The 16109-nt window shown below is 45.3% G+C and overlaps 1 protein-coding gene across 1 annotated transcript in view; it reads right to left on the bottom strand.

Annotated features, from left to right (window-relative positions):
* unc5db (unc-5 netrin receptor Db) overlaps positions 1 to 16109 on the bottom strand; it is a 225222-nt gene that overhangs the window by 86901 nt on the left and 122212 nt on the right. The window contains exons 3-4 of the mRNA XM_079269905.1: positions 11013 to 11156; positions 5755 to 5858 (exon numbers count right to left, since the gene is read on the bottom strand). Of these exons, the coding sequence (XP_079126031.1) occupies positions 5755 to 5858; positions 11013 to 11156 (248 nt within the window). The remainder of the gene's footprint in view (positions 1 to 5754; positions 5859 to 11012; positions 11157 to 16109) is intronic.

Here is a 16109-nt window from a genome sequence, read left to right as displayed (position 1 = left end):
ATTACATCTTTTGTCACTTCAGCCTGTCACAATACTGATTCTATTGTTGCAGAAGTGATTCGGAGCTGTGACTTACTGCAGGGAGACGGCTGAAGATGTGTGGGGATCAGCGCCCTCCAGCAGCCTGTCGGTCATGCTGAGACATCTCTTGAGTCTGTTTTTTTTGGGATGTAGGATTTTTCAGTGACCTCTACTGTCATAGAAAGGTCTTGTGGTTGTTCTACAACCTGTGTATTATTTGTTGATGAATATTGATAGAGTTGGCAAGGGGTTTCTCACAAAGAGTGGAATGGGTTTGTTGTGGAGCGGGTTTCTGGATTAATTACTGGGATTTATCTCGTCCAGCAAACTTATTTGTTATGCTCTTTGCTATGTAAAGATATAGTGGAGTAATGTCTACCTGAGCTTTGTGCGTGTTGTAATCCGAGCTTCTCTGTGCTTTGGTTACACAGTGCGGCAGCATATGCTTGTTCGTGCATGTGAGCCACAGTGTGTGTTGCTAGTTTATGGCTGGCCAACCATGGCGCCATCTCAGAAGCGTAGCCCCCACCCTCCAGTTCACCCTCAGTCAAACAGAGTTCGCTCTGTCAGCACTGTCGCCGTTCTTTGCACTGTTTGTGCTGTTAGCACTGATAGCTGCAAGCCGCCCTGACTCAGCCGCCGCCATGTTGAGAGCCGTGTTGAGGTAATCAATCTGCTCTGATTCGTATCTAGCATCTTTAAAGAAGACAAAAGAGTTAGAAGAAAGAAGAAACCATTTTTATTGTCATATACATTTTGTTTTACACATACACGAAATTTGACTCCTGCATTTTGACCCATCCCTGTAACACCTGACTTTTTCTCCACCTATATACGGAATATCTTTATTTGCGCAGATTGTCCCATTTTGCTTCTTAGGGCAATATGTTCCAGAATATAACACTGCCGTAAAAAATGTCTGATTATCGCTTTGCCTTGATTCCTTAATTCTGGAAGATTAAATGTTGTGACTATACTTTGCAAGTTGCTGATGTTATAATGGCAAGAATAGAAAAAGTTTGAATTGTGACGTCCCCCAGCAAGGGTGTAGGTTTGCGTTCAGAATGGGCAAACACAATGAAGTCTTAATATTTAGACAAAGAATGAGGAAAAACTTGATTTGTTAAATTAAAACATAATAAAATTGGTTCTTTAGATCTAACAAAATAATGCTTTACATATGTATGTATGTATGTATGTATGCATGTATGAGTATTTACCAATCAGATGTCTCTATGTAACCTGTGAGGCAAAATCCAGCCCCAAATAGCTTTGTGCTACTCACAACAATAGATATTGCTGTGACCGTAGAAGTGGAAGCTGACCTAAAGGAATGTATCAACATTCTTACCAACTTACCAACTCTCAGATGTATTCTGGACAATATACAGACACAATTTATAAAGTATATGAAACTGTAAGATGAGAGGGGGACAGAAATAGGATTGTGAAGAGTGATTTATTCACTGGAAATTACGCCCTGGTGCCACAGCTACAACATTTGTATTCCAGACTGGTCTGACACACCCAGTATCATCTTATGCTTTGGCAATTGACGCTCAGAGCAAGTGCTCCGGAAGTCAGTTGACGTAGTATAAAGAGCGAGAAGGTTGGCGTTGGAGTGGGTGGATGGATGGGTCAAACAAACACAAGGCTTTTTACACAGAAGACTGCTTCACTTGTTATTTCATCGGCATAACAAACATTCTCATTTGAACCGAAATTTAGTAGTTATGTTTGAAGTCACGTTAAACGTGTTGAGAGCGAGGGCGTCAAAACAAAAGTCAGGTGGCCATTTTGAAACAGGTTTTTCTTGCTGTAATCATTCCTCCTGTCTGTATCGGCCATTAAAAGACCCCCCATCATCAAATTTCAATTTCAGCGATGGAGGATGAAATCCACAGTCCTCTCTCTGTCCTGAAATACTAAATATCTTAAGTTCTAAAAAATCAATAGCTTAACTGAGGCTGGAACTGGAAGGCAATCCAGGCTATATAATAATATATTCTTTTTCATTGTTACTTGTTCTTGCCTAGATGGCCTTCATGTTCATCCTGTTTTTTCCCCCGTTTTCCATGAGCACCCGGAATACTTTTGATCTGCAGTTGACAGAAACCAGTCATCTGTTTTTCTTTTGAGGCTTATATGAGGCTTCAGCCGTCCCAGTTAGAAAAGCACAGTCGATCATTAAAAGTTACAGTTTTCAGTCAAATATTTGCTGTTGTTGTTACCGTTCTTCCACTGCAGCGCAACAGTGAAACACTGTCTGTGGAACCGCGAAGAAGGAATCTTATACCAAAAGACATGGAAGAGAAGTCTTCACATTGAGAAGGACATTTGAATGGCCTGTAGGAAGAGGAGCAATGACCACAGCCAGCAACACCTCTTTCAATGTTCACATGGTCCCTGCCTTTTTATTTTAAGACTTGATTCTAGAAGCTAATCATGGTCCAGTATGTAACTTACAGTGTTTGATGGAGACATGACACGTTCAGTGCACATAGACTGAGAATGGACTTGTGAAGAAGGACACATCTTCTGTCAAGCAGTTGAAAAATATTAACATATTCATAGATTATGGATTTTCCCATGAGGAACAAGGAGTACATGAAGTTTTTTTTAACAAAGTAATTGAACTTTTTTTCTGGAAATACCATATCAGACACAAATTTCTTTTCAAAGCTGACTATTAAACATTTATTTTACAACTAATTATAAAAACATATCCGGGGGGTATATTTAAAGGGAAACCTGGACCCTGTTTTCCCATGTTTTTGTGCTTACGTGACTAATGGGGACAACACTTTTCTTTAAATTGGTCCAGTTTAGAACAAGTGTGCTTCAGATGGCTAAACGGGCTGCAGAGTAATACTTTGGGGCAATTCTGAACTGTCAATGTACATAAATTTAAAGTGCTTGTTGTTACCACTGACAGGTTCAGACTGTCATTATACACTGTCTGACATTATGTCAAGGACCCTACAGAGAAAAATAATTCTTTGTAGGGTTCTTTCCATAATGCTGTCAGACAAGTGTAATAACAGATTCAGTGGTAAGCACTTTTAGTGGATGCACATTGACGGTGCAGAGTTGCACCGAGCCATTACATTGCAGCACATTTAGTGGCTGCTGGCTGCAGTGTTCTCATTCAATACTGGACCGATTTTTTAAATGGTTGTTCCCATTAGTCACTGAGACACAGAAACATGGAAAAGTAGGATCCAGGCTGTAAAATAAGCTGGTTCCAGCTTCTGAAACGGAAGATTTGCTGCTTTTATTTGTCATACATATTAGTTGGCTGCATATCTTTGGGCTTTGAACTTTTTGTAATTGACCATTACTCTGGGCCGTGGGAAATCATAGCTTTCTGATATTTTATAGAGAAAATGATTTGAGAAATCGAAAAAATAAATCATAAAAAAAAATTTGAGAAAAAACTAAAATTTGTTTAAACTTTAGGGAGTAATAGAAATGTATTCATCCAACTCCAACGCAAGTGAGGGTGAAATCAGCACCAGAAGAATATGTCAAATGTTGCTCTAAACTTACAGTATAATGGGAATGAAGAAAAACCTGTTTCAATGAAAAAATATCTCTACTGTGGCACTTCTTCTCGTTCAAATAAATAAAAGGAGACCCGTCAGACTCGTGCTTCAATAAACTGTTGCAACCTCGTGATACACCACCATTCCACTGTGAGTGATTGGAGACTCATTAGCTCACTCTGACATCCTCGCTGACGAGGGTGATTTCCAAACAGATCACAGTGTTTACGCTGCACTCCGACCGCAGGCCGGGCGTTCTGTTGGGCCCGCTCTGCATTGTGCTGCGCCGGCATCCGTCCTGCAGCTGCACTCTGAAACCTCACACGACCACACTCACGAATGCCATCTCAATATTTCATGGACAAGGTGCCCTGATATCGACTGGGCTGAGGATCTGCCCTCCGCTCTCTGCATTATTCACTCCCGTCTCTTGTGGCTGGGCTCATTTGTGTTGACTAGATGAGAGGCTGTGATTCGGTCTGTACTGCTCAGATTCAACTATTATCACCCCCACTTTGGATTCTGCGGCGCTGGAATGACATCACTCCTCCATTTCCCTGCTGAATCATTTATAGAGCGCATGGGCCGGAGGTTGACCTCCACTTGAATCTGTTCCCGGCACACATCAATGACACATCCATTGTTCATGCCGATTATCACCGGACCAAATATAGAAGGAGACATTCTGCATTTTGGAGAGGAATGTGCACTTGGTGACATTTTGCACTGAGACATTGAAATGCTATATATGTATTATCCTGCCATCACAAGTTGTTATAAACTTTGCTGAATGAATACTTGTAATGAGCATATTTAAGATCAACGATCAATGACCGCTCGGTGCCGCTCAGAATGCAGCAGCAGGTCTTTCGCTGTTTGCGGGTCATCCTGTGCACAATTATGCTGTCACAGCGGTGTTATTTAACAAAGCGTCAATCAAGTCAACGCTTGTTACAATTGCATAAAGTAACATTTCTAATTTGCATTAATCACCGTTGAAATCACGTTGCTGAACACCGCTGAGCTTTATGCACTAGCACTGTTCACGCTATTAGCACCGTAAGCTCCTAGCGTCCGGCTCAGCGGCCGCCATGTTGAGAGCCGCGTGGAGGCAATCCCTCAATCGTAGATATGCTCTGAATTTCGAATGTAGCACGTTTGAGTAAAGTATCTGAATACTTCCTCCACCACTGCCGAGCTTGTACCAAAATGACATATTTGTTGGATGAGGAAGCCTTAAAGACAAACCTGCACTGACACAGATGATCGCAATCCTGGATGACATTGGAGTCATATAAACAGGGAGATGAATAATCAGGAACAATCATTCCAGACAGTCTGGATCTGCATCAGGGGCCTCATTATGAAAACCTTCTTAGTCTATGGAGGGTCTGAAAACACAGGACTTTCACATAGGGAACCTTTCTTCTGTAATAAAGAGATAGGACTTGTATCCTATCTCTCTATCTTATCTCATTTTGAACTGAAGTCACGATAGGACAAGCTGCTGAGGATATTCTTATTTAATGAGGCCCAAAGATTCCAGACTAGTACAGAACACCTGGTATGTTTGATTTCTTAGATGCAATGATGCAATGCCCAGCCACAGATCTGGATGTCCATGTTGCAACCAACAGACACAGTGATGAGATTCCCTTTCATGACTTTGATGTCTTCACCAACACAGTGGGAGCTGCTGATGGATGAAACTACAGAAACCAGTAGAAGAACGTGTAACATCCCCCCAAACACCCACTCCCTTGCATCATCCCACAAGAAAAAAAAAATTGGACCATTCACTTTGTGGCCTGCCCCACTTTAAACCAGATGTTTCTCAAAGCAAGAAAACACTCACGAGGTTAACGATGCTATGAACTGAATTTCAGAAGTGGATCTCTGAGTATTCTATATTTTATTAAATTACAGTTTTCAGAAGATTTGATTAAAATGTGTGCCCTGAATCCTGACTTTGGAACGAAGACGTTCACTTCTAAACTTACCGCTGGTATCTAACACCAATATATCAATCTCTTTAAGGTCAGAGGAAGCAGAGCTGAAGGTAGAATTGGCAGAGAGTGACTCTGCCAGAATAAGGATGGCCACTCTGATGCAGATGTTTTTTTCTGCTCAGCGGGAGTATAAGCTTCTGCTCCTTCGGGGGAGGAGGAGCGAGTAGCAGCAGCCTTACCTCCGCCACAGGCACTCCCTCTGGAGGGCGACAGTGCAGTACGATCATCCCGTTGATTGGCACCTCCTTCCCCTGGGGGTCCTGCTCGAAGTTTTTCCTCAGGTCTGTGTGGGGAGATAAGAGGCAGCTGTCAGGTGTCAACTGTTACGGTCAGCCAGGCCTCAATCCTCTCCGGCAGCTAACAAGCCAGCCTGCCCTCGGCTCTGCACACCACGACCTTCAAAACCCTCCAACCAGTGCAGGATAGAGAGGATCTCATGGCCCTCTGTTACGTAATCTGTTGACAAGGTGGTTTGGAGGATACACCGGATGGAAGAATTGCACGAGGATTTCTCCGATCATCCTGGGCGTTCATGTGCACACAAAAATGAAGGATCCTATTCTTATCATTTTCAAAACTGCCTTTGATAGGTCATTTCAACACGATTGGGTTTCCTGTACCCGAGGATCATGAGAGATTCCCTGCATGTAAGGGATCCAAAGACAGAAGGGAAACTCTATAACAGTGCCTCAGTTCAGCTGGCAGGCAGGTAAGAAACACAATGACATGCACATCCTAGCAGATAAAGATTTTTGACATCACATCATCTTCCATGAAGTCAAATTCTTACTTTCTTCAAAGGACAAGAAAATACTTTCTTGATGTGTGTGATTTCTCTCAGTTTTCTCTCCAGGGCCACATAGGTATTCAAGTAGAAACGATTGGAGTGCAGCTTGAACACAGAGGAGGGCTTTAAGATAACCTATGACACCATCTGGCAGAGTTATTGGATTAGACAGCATTCCTTCCTGGGAATAGATTATTTCACCACTGATACATCTGATTCATTTCCCGCTAAGATGACGTCAGCTTGCTGTGTTCACATAGTTTGGTCCAAACCAAAGGATAAAATGTTGGTGGTCCTGTTGCCGATTAACTCCAGTCGGCTAGAGACACATGGACAGACACTGAATCAGTTTGGGTGATCTGTCATTCTGCATGATCCAAATACTTCTTGGACCTCGGGGGGAAAATCACAAGTTAGATTTGATCTCAGGAACTGACGGCCTTCCCAGCACTTGAAGGCTTTATTTTGTATATGCTTTTGTTTTTTAAATTTATTTTCTGTATTTATGTTCTGTTCTGGTGGTCACAAAAAAAACCCTGAAGAAAAGTAGTATTCAGGCCAATTATTCGAGGTATTGTACATCGCTGTCACTGTTTTGGAAGTTGATTTGACTTGTTTTGGCAAAGCACAGGACATACTGTAGCTAAAACAATATGACATTTTATCTCATTTGGTTTAAAAGTTAATAATAATAATAAATAATAATAATAACTTTAATTTATATAGCGCCTTTCAGGGGACCCAAGGCCGCTTTACAAGAGTAACAGTTTAGACAAACAGTCAGAAAAACAGAACAAGTAAACTAGGGGCCGAAAGCCTTGGCGAACAGATGGGACTTGAGGGCCCTTTTGAAGGCGTCCAGAGTGGAGATGTTGCGGATCACCGCAGGGAGAGAGTTCCAGAGGGTGGGGGCTGCCACACTGAAAGCTCTGTCCCCAAAGGTTCGCAGTTTGGTGCGGGTGGTGACAAGCAGGCCAGAGTCTGAAGACCGCAGGTTCCGGGGAGGGGCATGTGGGCGGAGGAGGTCCGATAGGTACTGGGGGGCATGGGCATGGAGGGACTTGTAGGTGAGGAGGAGGATCTTGTATGAGATGCGGGACTTGACCGGGAGCCAGTGGAGGTTGATGAGGGTGGGGGTGATGTGCTGCCAGGGCTTTGTGTGCGTGAGAACCCTGGCGGCAGAGTTTTGTGCATACTGGAGCCTGTCCAGGGTTTTGTTGGGTACCCCGAACAGGACACCATTGCAGTAGTCCAAGCGGGAGGTGACAAATGCATGGACCAGGGTTTCAGCAACAGACTCCGAGAGTGACGGTCGGAGTCTGGCAATGTTCCGGAGATGGAAAAAGGCAGTTTTGGTGACGGACTTGATGTGGGACTCGAAGGAAAGGGTGGAGTCCAGGATGACACCCAGGTTGCGGACTTCAGGAGATGGGGAGATGGAGCAGCCGTCAACCTCGAGGATGAAGTCACCAACCTTCCGGAGCAGCGCCTTGGGTGCCACAACCATGAGCTCTGTCTTCTTGGTGTTGAGTTTGAGGAGATTTGATGACATCCAGGTTTTTATTTCATGCAGGCAGTTGACAAGGGACTGAGGGGGGAACTGGGAGGATGGAGTAGTACTGAGATAGATTTGAGTGTCATCAGCATAGCAGTGGAAGTTCAGTCCATGATGGCGGATGATCTTGCCGAGGGGGAGCATGTAGATGGTGAAGAGGAGGGGGCCAAGCACAGAGCCTTGAGGCACGCCATGATTGACTGGGGCTAGGGGGGAAATAGAGCCGTTGATGGAAACAAACTGTTCCCTGTTATGGAGGTAGGATGAAAACCAGGAGAGGGCGGTGCCAGTGACCCCTAGAAGGTCAGATAGGCGGTTGAGGAGGATGGTATGGGAGACAGTGTCAAATGCTGCAGAGAGGTCCAGGAGGATGAGGATGCTGAGGCGGCCAGAGTCAGCAGCAATGAGGAGATCGTTGATGATCTTAATGAGGGCGGTCTCCGTGCTGTGTTGGAGTCTGAAGCCGGATTGGAGGGGCTGATAGAGCTCATGGTTGGACATGTGGAGATGGAGTTGGCCGGCGACTACTCTTTCCAGAGTCTTACTGAGGAAGGGGAGGTTGGAGATCGGCCGGTGGTTGTGGAGGTCATCAATGTCCAGGCCAGGCTTTTTGAGGATGGGGGTGACTGAGGCAGTTTTGAAGCTGGTAGGGACAATACCAGATGCCAAAGAAGCGTTGATGATGTCCACCATGTAGGGGCAGAGGGTGGGTAAGCAGTCCTTGACCAGGGCTGTAGGCATGGGGTCCAGGGAGCAGGTGGACGTCTTGGCCGAGCTGACCAACTTGGCCAGTTGGGGAGCATCCACAGGGGAGAAGGAGGAGAGGTCACAAAGGGAGAGGTGCGGTGCTGAGGGGGCGTTGCCAGGTGGCTGAAGTGTGGGTGGAGGGGGAGGGGCTGGTGTCAGGAGCTGCTGGTGGATGGAGTCGACTTTCGCCTGGAAGAAGTCGAGGAATTTGGAGCAGAGATCGGGAGCACCAGAGGGATGGGGGGCGTCAATGGGGCGGAGTAGGCGGTTGATGGTGGAGAACAATGATCGAGGGTTGCTTTGCTGGGCACCGATCAAACGAGAGTAGTATACAGTTTTGGCCTGAGAGAGAGCTTCCTTGTAGGTTTCCACATGGTCACGAAAGGCCAGGAGGTGGACTGTGAGGCCAGTTTTTTTAGAAAGCCTCTCCAGCTGGCGACCAGAGGCCTTCATGCTGCGGAGTTCGGAAGTGAACCAGGGGGCAGGGCGGGTGAAGGATACAGTCCGGGTTTTGATGGGGGCGAGAGAGTTGAGACTGAGGGATAAGGCAGCGTTGTAGTGGGCTACCAGGCCGTCCACGGTGGAGTCGGAGGGAGCCGAGGCCATGTGGGTAGCTATCAGGTTGGATAGGGCTGTTGCACTCACAGTCTTGATGTTCCTAAACATGATGGTGCGTTTAGGATGCTGCCTGGGCAGGGAGACAGGAACAGTGAAGAGGATGGCGTGATGGTCAGATACAGCCAGGTCCAGACGCTGTAGGTCGGGGGGTGGTGGGCCGGTAGAGCACACCAGGTCCAGTGTGTGGCCTTTGTTGTGGGTGGGACCCTTGACATGTTGCTTGATGCTGAAACAGTCCAGGAGTGACAGGAATTCAGTAGCAAACTTGCAGTTGCTGGAGTCCACATGAATGTTGAAATCGCCAAGCAGGAAAATTGATGGAGACATGGAGAAGAGAGAGGTGAGCAACTCAGAAAGCTCAGACAGGAAGGTAGTGGAGGCTTTAGGTGGGCGGTAGATGAGGGGACCAGGAGCGGAGCAGACCCAGCCAGTTTGAAGACAACACACTCGAATGAGGAGGTTGTAGGTACTGGGAGCTCTTTGACCAGGATGCCGGCTCGGTGGATAACAGCCAGTCCACCGCCACGACCCAGGAAGCGGGGCTTCTGGATGTATACATAGCCTGGGGGTGTGGCTTGGTTGAGTGTCACGAAGTCCTGCTGATTTTGCCATGTCTCTGTTAGGCATAGAATGTCAATGCTTCTGTCAGTGATAATGTCGTGAATGAGTAATGCTTTGTTGTTGAGGGAGCGAGTATTCAGCAGCATAAACATTGCAGTGTTGTTCGTAGATGCTGGGGAGGACGAGGAGGGAGAAACCAGCACACTGTCAGCACAGACCAGGGACCTCAGGTAGATAGAGCGAACGTGAGGATTGGTCGGATGACGTCGATTGTTGTGATGACGACATCGCAGTGCGACGGACCGACTGTCGGATACAACTGCGGGAATAGGAGTTTTGGAGTAGAAAAACGTGCGTCGGGATGCCCGGTGTATGTAGCGGGCACGACGCAGTAGTCCGAGAGACTTGATAACTGCGAGGCAGTCAGGGATGGTGTGGCTGGAAAAGTTTAGGAGTTCCAGCGGAGAGTATTGTAGGAGCACCATGAAGAGAACAGAGAGCCAGCTAGCAGCCGGCACCATTAGCCTGGTAGACACCGGACCTCGACCTTCAGCAGCGGCGATGGAAAGCAGCGAAGTCGCGTTGGCAGGACTGAGGGAGGGTTCGTGGAAGTTCCTGGCAGTGTGGCAGAGAAGAGCCCAGTCGGAGTGTTCCGGAGCGGGGAATCTACGGATGGCAGAGCACGTCGGATAGCTGGTTTTGCTAAGAGCTAAGAGCGGCGTCGGATAGCTTGTAAGCTAGTGGTAGGTCGGCAGAGGCTAGGAGCCGAACACCAGCCAAAGGTAATCAGCTGAGCAGTGGAAATGGTAGAAACACAAAAACCAGGGCAGGACAATCTTCAGACTGTGTTCAGGATGGCATAGATTAACGGCAGAGAGTGGTAGGAAATGAGAATTAAGTGTCGGCATGAAGAGCGGCGAAAAACACGCCAGCGTCCCCTCGAAAAAACATGAGAAGCCTGCTGAGAGCATCGATCCTGCTCTTGATTTCATGGGGGACAGTTGGGCTCAGGGAGTTTGTAGTGACGTTTGATGATGGCTAAACCTGTCCTGTATCTGGATTGCTACTCCCTTTTCACTTCCAGTTTTCTTGCTCGTTTAGTACGTATTTCCCAAAGCTTTGCTACAGAGCTGCCACCGTACAGATCGCTGAGGTGTCTCCATACTCACAGGCGATGCGGACGGTAGCCTTGCGACTCTTGGAGGTGCCCAGGTGGCTCCAGGCCACACAGAGACACCAGTAGTCCTCTGGGCCGTGGAAATCTTCCACCTGCTGACGGGACACATTTATCATCACCTCACGCACCTTTAGCCCTGGAACAACAGAGAAGAGAAGATAGTTAGAGCCTGCTACCTGGACCTGAATCCAACAGCTTAAGAAGTATCAGGTTTCAGGTCGGGTTTGGGTCGTTCTTTTCTGTAAAGCTTCGGGTCGGGTTTGGATTTGGTTCGTTTGGTTGATTTCTGGCAATGCATTGAGTTTTGGCTCAAGCTTGGGCCATTTTCTTGCTTAACACTTTGGTCTGGTTGGGGTTTAACTCTTTCCAATTAAATTGATTTAGAAATGCCATATTCTGTGTTGGTCTAACATATGTTATTTTCACTTTCGGAAGAGTTCTTTTTCATTTCTGAGAAAATCTCCCCAAAGCAAGCACATTATTTTGAGTGTTGGACTGATTTAAATTTGACTTGGTGCTAAAGTCAGAGGATCAAAGTTATCACAATTCACTGTATCCATGGTTCCGGTGCCACCACTGCTTAATCCATTGTTAAGAGGTTATGGTCATTTCACATATTTCTGAAAAGAATCTCAATTTTCCCAGTAGTTGCCATCACTAAGGAGCCATGCCATTAGCATGGCAAAAATATGACTTAGGGCGTTGGGTTGGTATGGGATTTCAAATGTGCTTGTACCAGTCAGGTTCAGTTGGGTCAGGTCTTGAAGATGCATTTTTTTAGACTGGGTCTAGGCCTTTTCTTAGGCACACGCAGTTAATGGAGCAAACTGAAATAGGAAAGCCCTGCATTCTAAATAAGGGTCCTTACAGAGTCAATACTACAATACGTCTACAAGCTTGCGTCAGTGATCAATGGGTATTACAGGATTAGTTATGCATCAATTCTTATAAAGGCTGACACACTTCCTTTGGCTGAGCTCTGAGAGCATCACTAAGGAAATTGGCAGAAACACAGTCCCCCGGGGGCCTCTACTGTATGTCTTGAGTGCTCAACGCCGCTAACAAGAGGAGAGCTAAATCAGCTGTAGCAGAATTAGCATTAATAACTTGAACCACACTTAAACACTTCAAACAGCATGTGTAGGCTCGCTGTGCAAGTGACAAAGGACAATAGACCATATTATGTAACACAAAAAGGCATTCGAACACAGCACTTTGCGTAATGCTCTGACTGTATTCTATTGAATGCAATAAAGAAGAAGGAGAAGAAGAAGAAGAAGAAGAAGAAGAAGGAGAAAACCCTTTATTTGAAAATCCTCTTATGCAACACGCTCCCCCCAGTTGGAAGTCTTCGTCACCCTGTCATCTAACTTCAGATGGGTATACAGCAACTGGTTTTAATCTGAGTCCTTGGTTTAGGACCTGTCACATGTGTTTTCTCACTGCTCCTCAGAGCCTTTTGCAGCCTGCAGGCCACAGCTGGATTAAAGGCAAGGGACCAATACCCAAACCCCTCCACCCCTGACTCTTCTGGCTTTTGTGAATACACCCTCTCTGATAAATAACACATTCATCTGACATCCTCTTACTAAAGTCAAACAGCCTCATACTGCGGCTGCACAGCTTGCGAAGCGCTGAGCAGACTTGGGAATGAATACCAATTAAACCCAAGTGACTGGCAGAGAGGCCACGGCGATGGATCCACGCTGGCGTTCGCAGTGAAATTAAGAAATGGAGAGCATTCCGTGGCGGGCGGTCTCCACTGTGCCAGGTGTAAATGTCAACAACAGAAAAGTGGGCGGCTTGCTTTTTTTGTCACCCAAAACACGTTTGACATGTTGTGAAAAGCTGATACAAATTAGGCCGTTCATCTCAACATGGTGCACTGCAGTGTCTTTGGCGAGCGGGTTACTTTAAATCATGATTGACAGTCCTGGAGAAAAAGAAGAGGAATATACAAAGCAGCATGGTTGGTGCTTCCTAGTCGCAGCCCCTGTCGAGACAGAGACACAAGCATAATTCATAATTTCTCACGCAGCGGCAGAGAGCTGGCAAGTGTATGTGTGGGAGGAGAGACAGCGGCGAAAATAATGACTAATGACTTTACATGATGCCCTTAAAAGTGTGAGCCTGTGTTTCAGAGAATAAGAAGAGAAGAGAGACGACAGACTGATGGAGAGAGAGAGACAGATGCCAGCGGTAAGCTTTCACAACAGAAACCGGCGTCGACAGGTGGTTTGCCAGCGAGATGGAGACAAGTGCTGCCACTGTGTCATCTGTCAGCCCTATTTGTTTATAGGCAGAATATTGTTGACAGGGCTCATTAGAGACAACCACCTGATCTGTTCTCCTCCTTGCTCTTTGCAGTTTCCTGAATCACTTGATGAATCCGTCCAAAACGGCTGAATCGCTCTGAGAAAGACTTGCAAGAGGGCTGATATAAGAACTAAGTTTTTGTCTGTTCTGATTCTAGTGACGAGGAGAGTGCCACAATCTAGCTTATTAACTTGGATGTGGGTGAGAGGAAATTCATTAAAATGTTATATTATGATCATTTTTTGCTTAAAAGTTTCAACTTCATGGGTTTGAGCTCAGAGGGAAACTTTTGTCTCATGTCATCTTTCACTCTCAGCACATATTCCCTCTGGTTCTCTTCTCTTAACCATCCAATAAAGGTAAAATTGGAATGGGGTGCAGCCCCATAGATCAATATTAGACTTTTCAGAAAATGGCAATATCTGCCCAATGTACTGGCAAACCCAAAATACTGGTCCATTGGCTCTGAAGTAGAGGAAAAGTGAGAGCTCGGGATTAGGCTATATTACCCTTGCTTCAAAGGCCCTGCCTTCATTTTGAAGGTGATGAGTCATTGAAATATCTGTTTAATGTCACATGAACCCCTCTCTTTCTGCTTATTAAAGCAGTCACTGTAGATCATACCGGGCTGTGGTAGCCATACATTCTTATCTTTAGGATAAGTTAGGCAATTCAGAAACATCATCATGTGGTACAAAAATGCATCATTTCCATAGCCCATAGATGAAAAAATAGCAGTCGCTGCTGGCGATAGCTTGGCTATTTAAAAATGGCGGGTTTGTGTGATTTGTACGATTCATTTTCACCCACCGGTGTTTCATTTTTTTCTAAATTTGAATTGCGATGGCATTTGTCCTGAGTTGTGGATTGTGGCCCTTCAGTTGCCAAATTGCAGCCGGTCCGCGGGCCGGCAGTCGCGCCGGCGGAGGAGGGATCCCAGCCCCGCCGCAAACTGGAGAAATACAACTGGGGAGGACTGACACTGGCGTCCATGAATCGAGAAGGACTTCTTACTGGAAGTGAAACGATATAAACACTTTGTCAACAAAGAAAGGCGTATGGAGTTTGTCTTTAAGTGAACAGCATTCGGTAAGTAACAAACTGCGCTTGTTTGTTTACATCTACAGTAACGTTACTACTGTTCATTTGTCTATCGTGTCATTTTTATGAATAATATTTGAATGGCTCGTGCTCTTGTGTGGTGGAATGCGTGGATCCGCTGCAGGTTTGCTGGATTGATGTGTCATGCTTTGTTGTCATATGAATTTATGTGACTGGTTCTTATGACTTTGTTGGAATGTCAAGTTTGTGGAATGTAACTCAATACATTTACTCAAGTACTGTACTTAAGTATATATTTGAGGTACTTGAACTTAACTTAAGTATTTCAATTTTATTTTTTACTCCATTATATTTATTTTACAACTTTAGTTATTACTTACTTTGAAAACTTAGATTGATAACACAACATATAATCATCTTGTATTGTTATATTTTAAGCCACTCAGCAGTATAGAAAGTATTTACCAATTACAACATTAACGTGATGTACATATTACTGCATCCATAATTCCGTTCCAGTAGTATATCATTCTAACAGTGGTGGGCCGTCAGGGCCTGCAAGGCCTTCTCTGCTGGCCTAAACAGAATCACAAAGCTATATCTATTTTATAATTTAATAATTTTTCTTAAATACACGACATGTATTATAATTTATAAAAATATTTTTCCCATTATCTTATTTTCTCAATGCACAGCTACTGTCTTCCTCAGTTGCTCTGCTTCCAGTGCAGCTTGTTTTAAGTAGATCATTAGTGCAGCTCAGTGTCTGCCGCGAGGTGCAGAGTGCGCTGTGATTGGTTAGTGGGCGAGCATGTGACTATTGTGAAACTTAACAGCATGTCGGGTAGTGAATCACATCACGTGATGCAGCTCAGCCAATCAAATATGGGTATTCTGACTGAGTGAGATGCACCATGACACAGGGGGCTGAGACGAGGAAAGACATTGTAGAGTACGTACAATTCTCAAGTTTTGAAAGTAAAACCATAAGACGATCTCTTTGGGCCGCGACTTGTCATTAAGGAGTGATGCTGGGTCCCACAGCCAGACCAGCTGAGAACCACTGTCCTCCATGAGTGCAGAAAACATTATATCTTCCTGAATATAAGCTTCTGCATTTTCCAGATGCTCTAGTACTATTCAAACGTATTGCAAGTCTCGTACCGAACGTTACGTACATTTAATACGTACATAGTGTTAGATCCGGGGTTTCTTTGGCCCGATACGGGGCTATTTACTGACTCAGCTCTTTATTAAAAGATTGGCGAGCTGGAGTTCTTGCGAGGAAACTCGCCTGGCTCTGCTAACTGATGTTACTCCCGACATCTACCCTGCTTCCTCCGGTAAACGTGCACTCGGCCGAGGGGCCACCCTGGCCGGGCGCTTCTACCAGTCGCGTCAGTTATGGCAGCTTTCCTCTTCTGGATCCGTGCTCTTGGTAAATTGCCAGGTTAGGTTTTAACGGCTAGGATTACTTCTAAAACCGTAAGGGATTGTGAAGTGGATCGGTCTCTAGGATACCCATTCAGAACTCAGTTGTTAGACATACAATAGATTTAACCTTTTAATGCCACGAGGAACTTTTACTACCGAAGCAAATGAATGCACTTGAGAAATTTACTTTAAATGCAGATTAGATATTTATTGCAGGTTATGTTGAGCAGGGGCGAAGCTACAGCTCGCATAAAATGTTACTACACTTGATTCGTTA

The sequence above is a fragment of the Melanostigma gelatinosum genome (genome assembly GCF_949748355.1).
Source record: "Melanostigma gelatinosum genome assembly, chromosome: 6".
NCBI classification, from domain to species: Eukaryota; Metazoa; Chordata; class Actinopteri; order Perciformes; family Zoarcidae; genus Melanostigma; species Melanostigma gelatinosum.
This window is presented reverse-complemented; position numbering and strand designations above follow the sequence as displayed.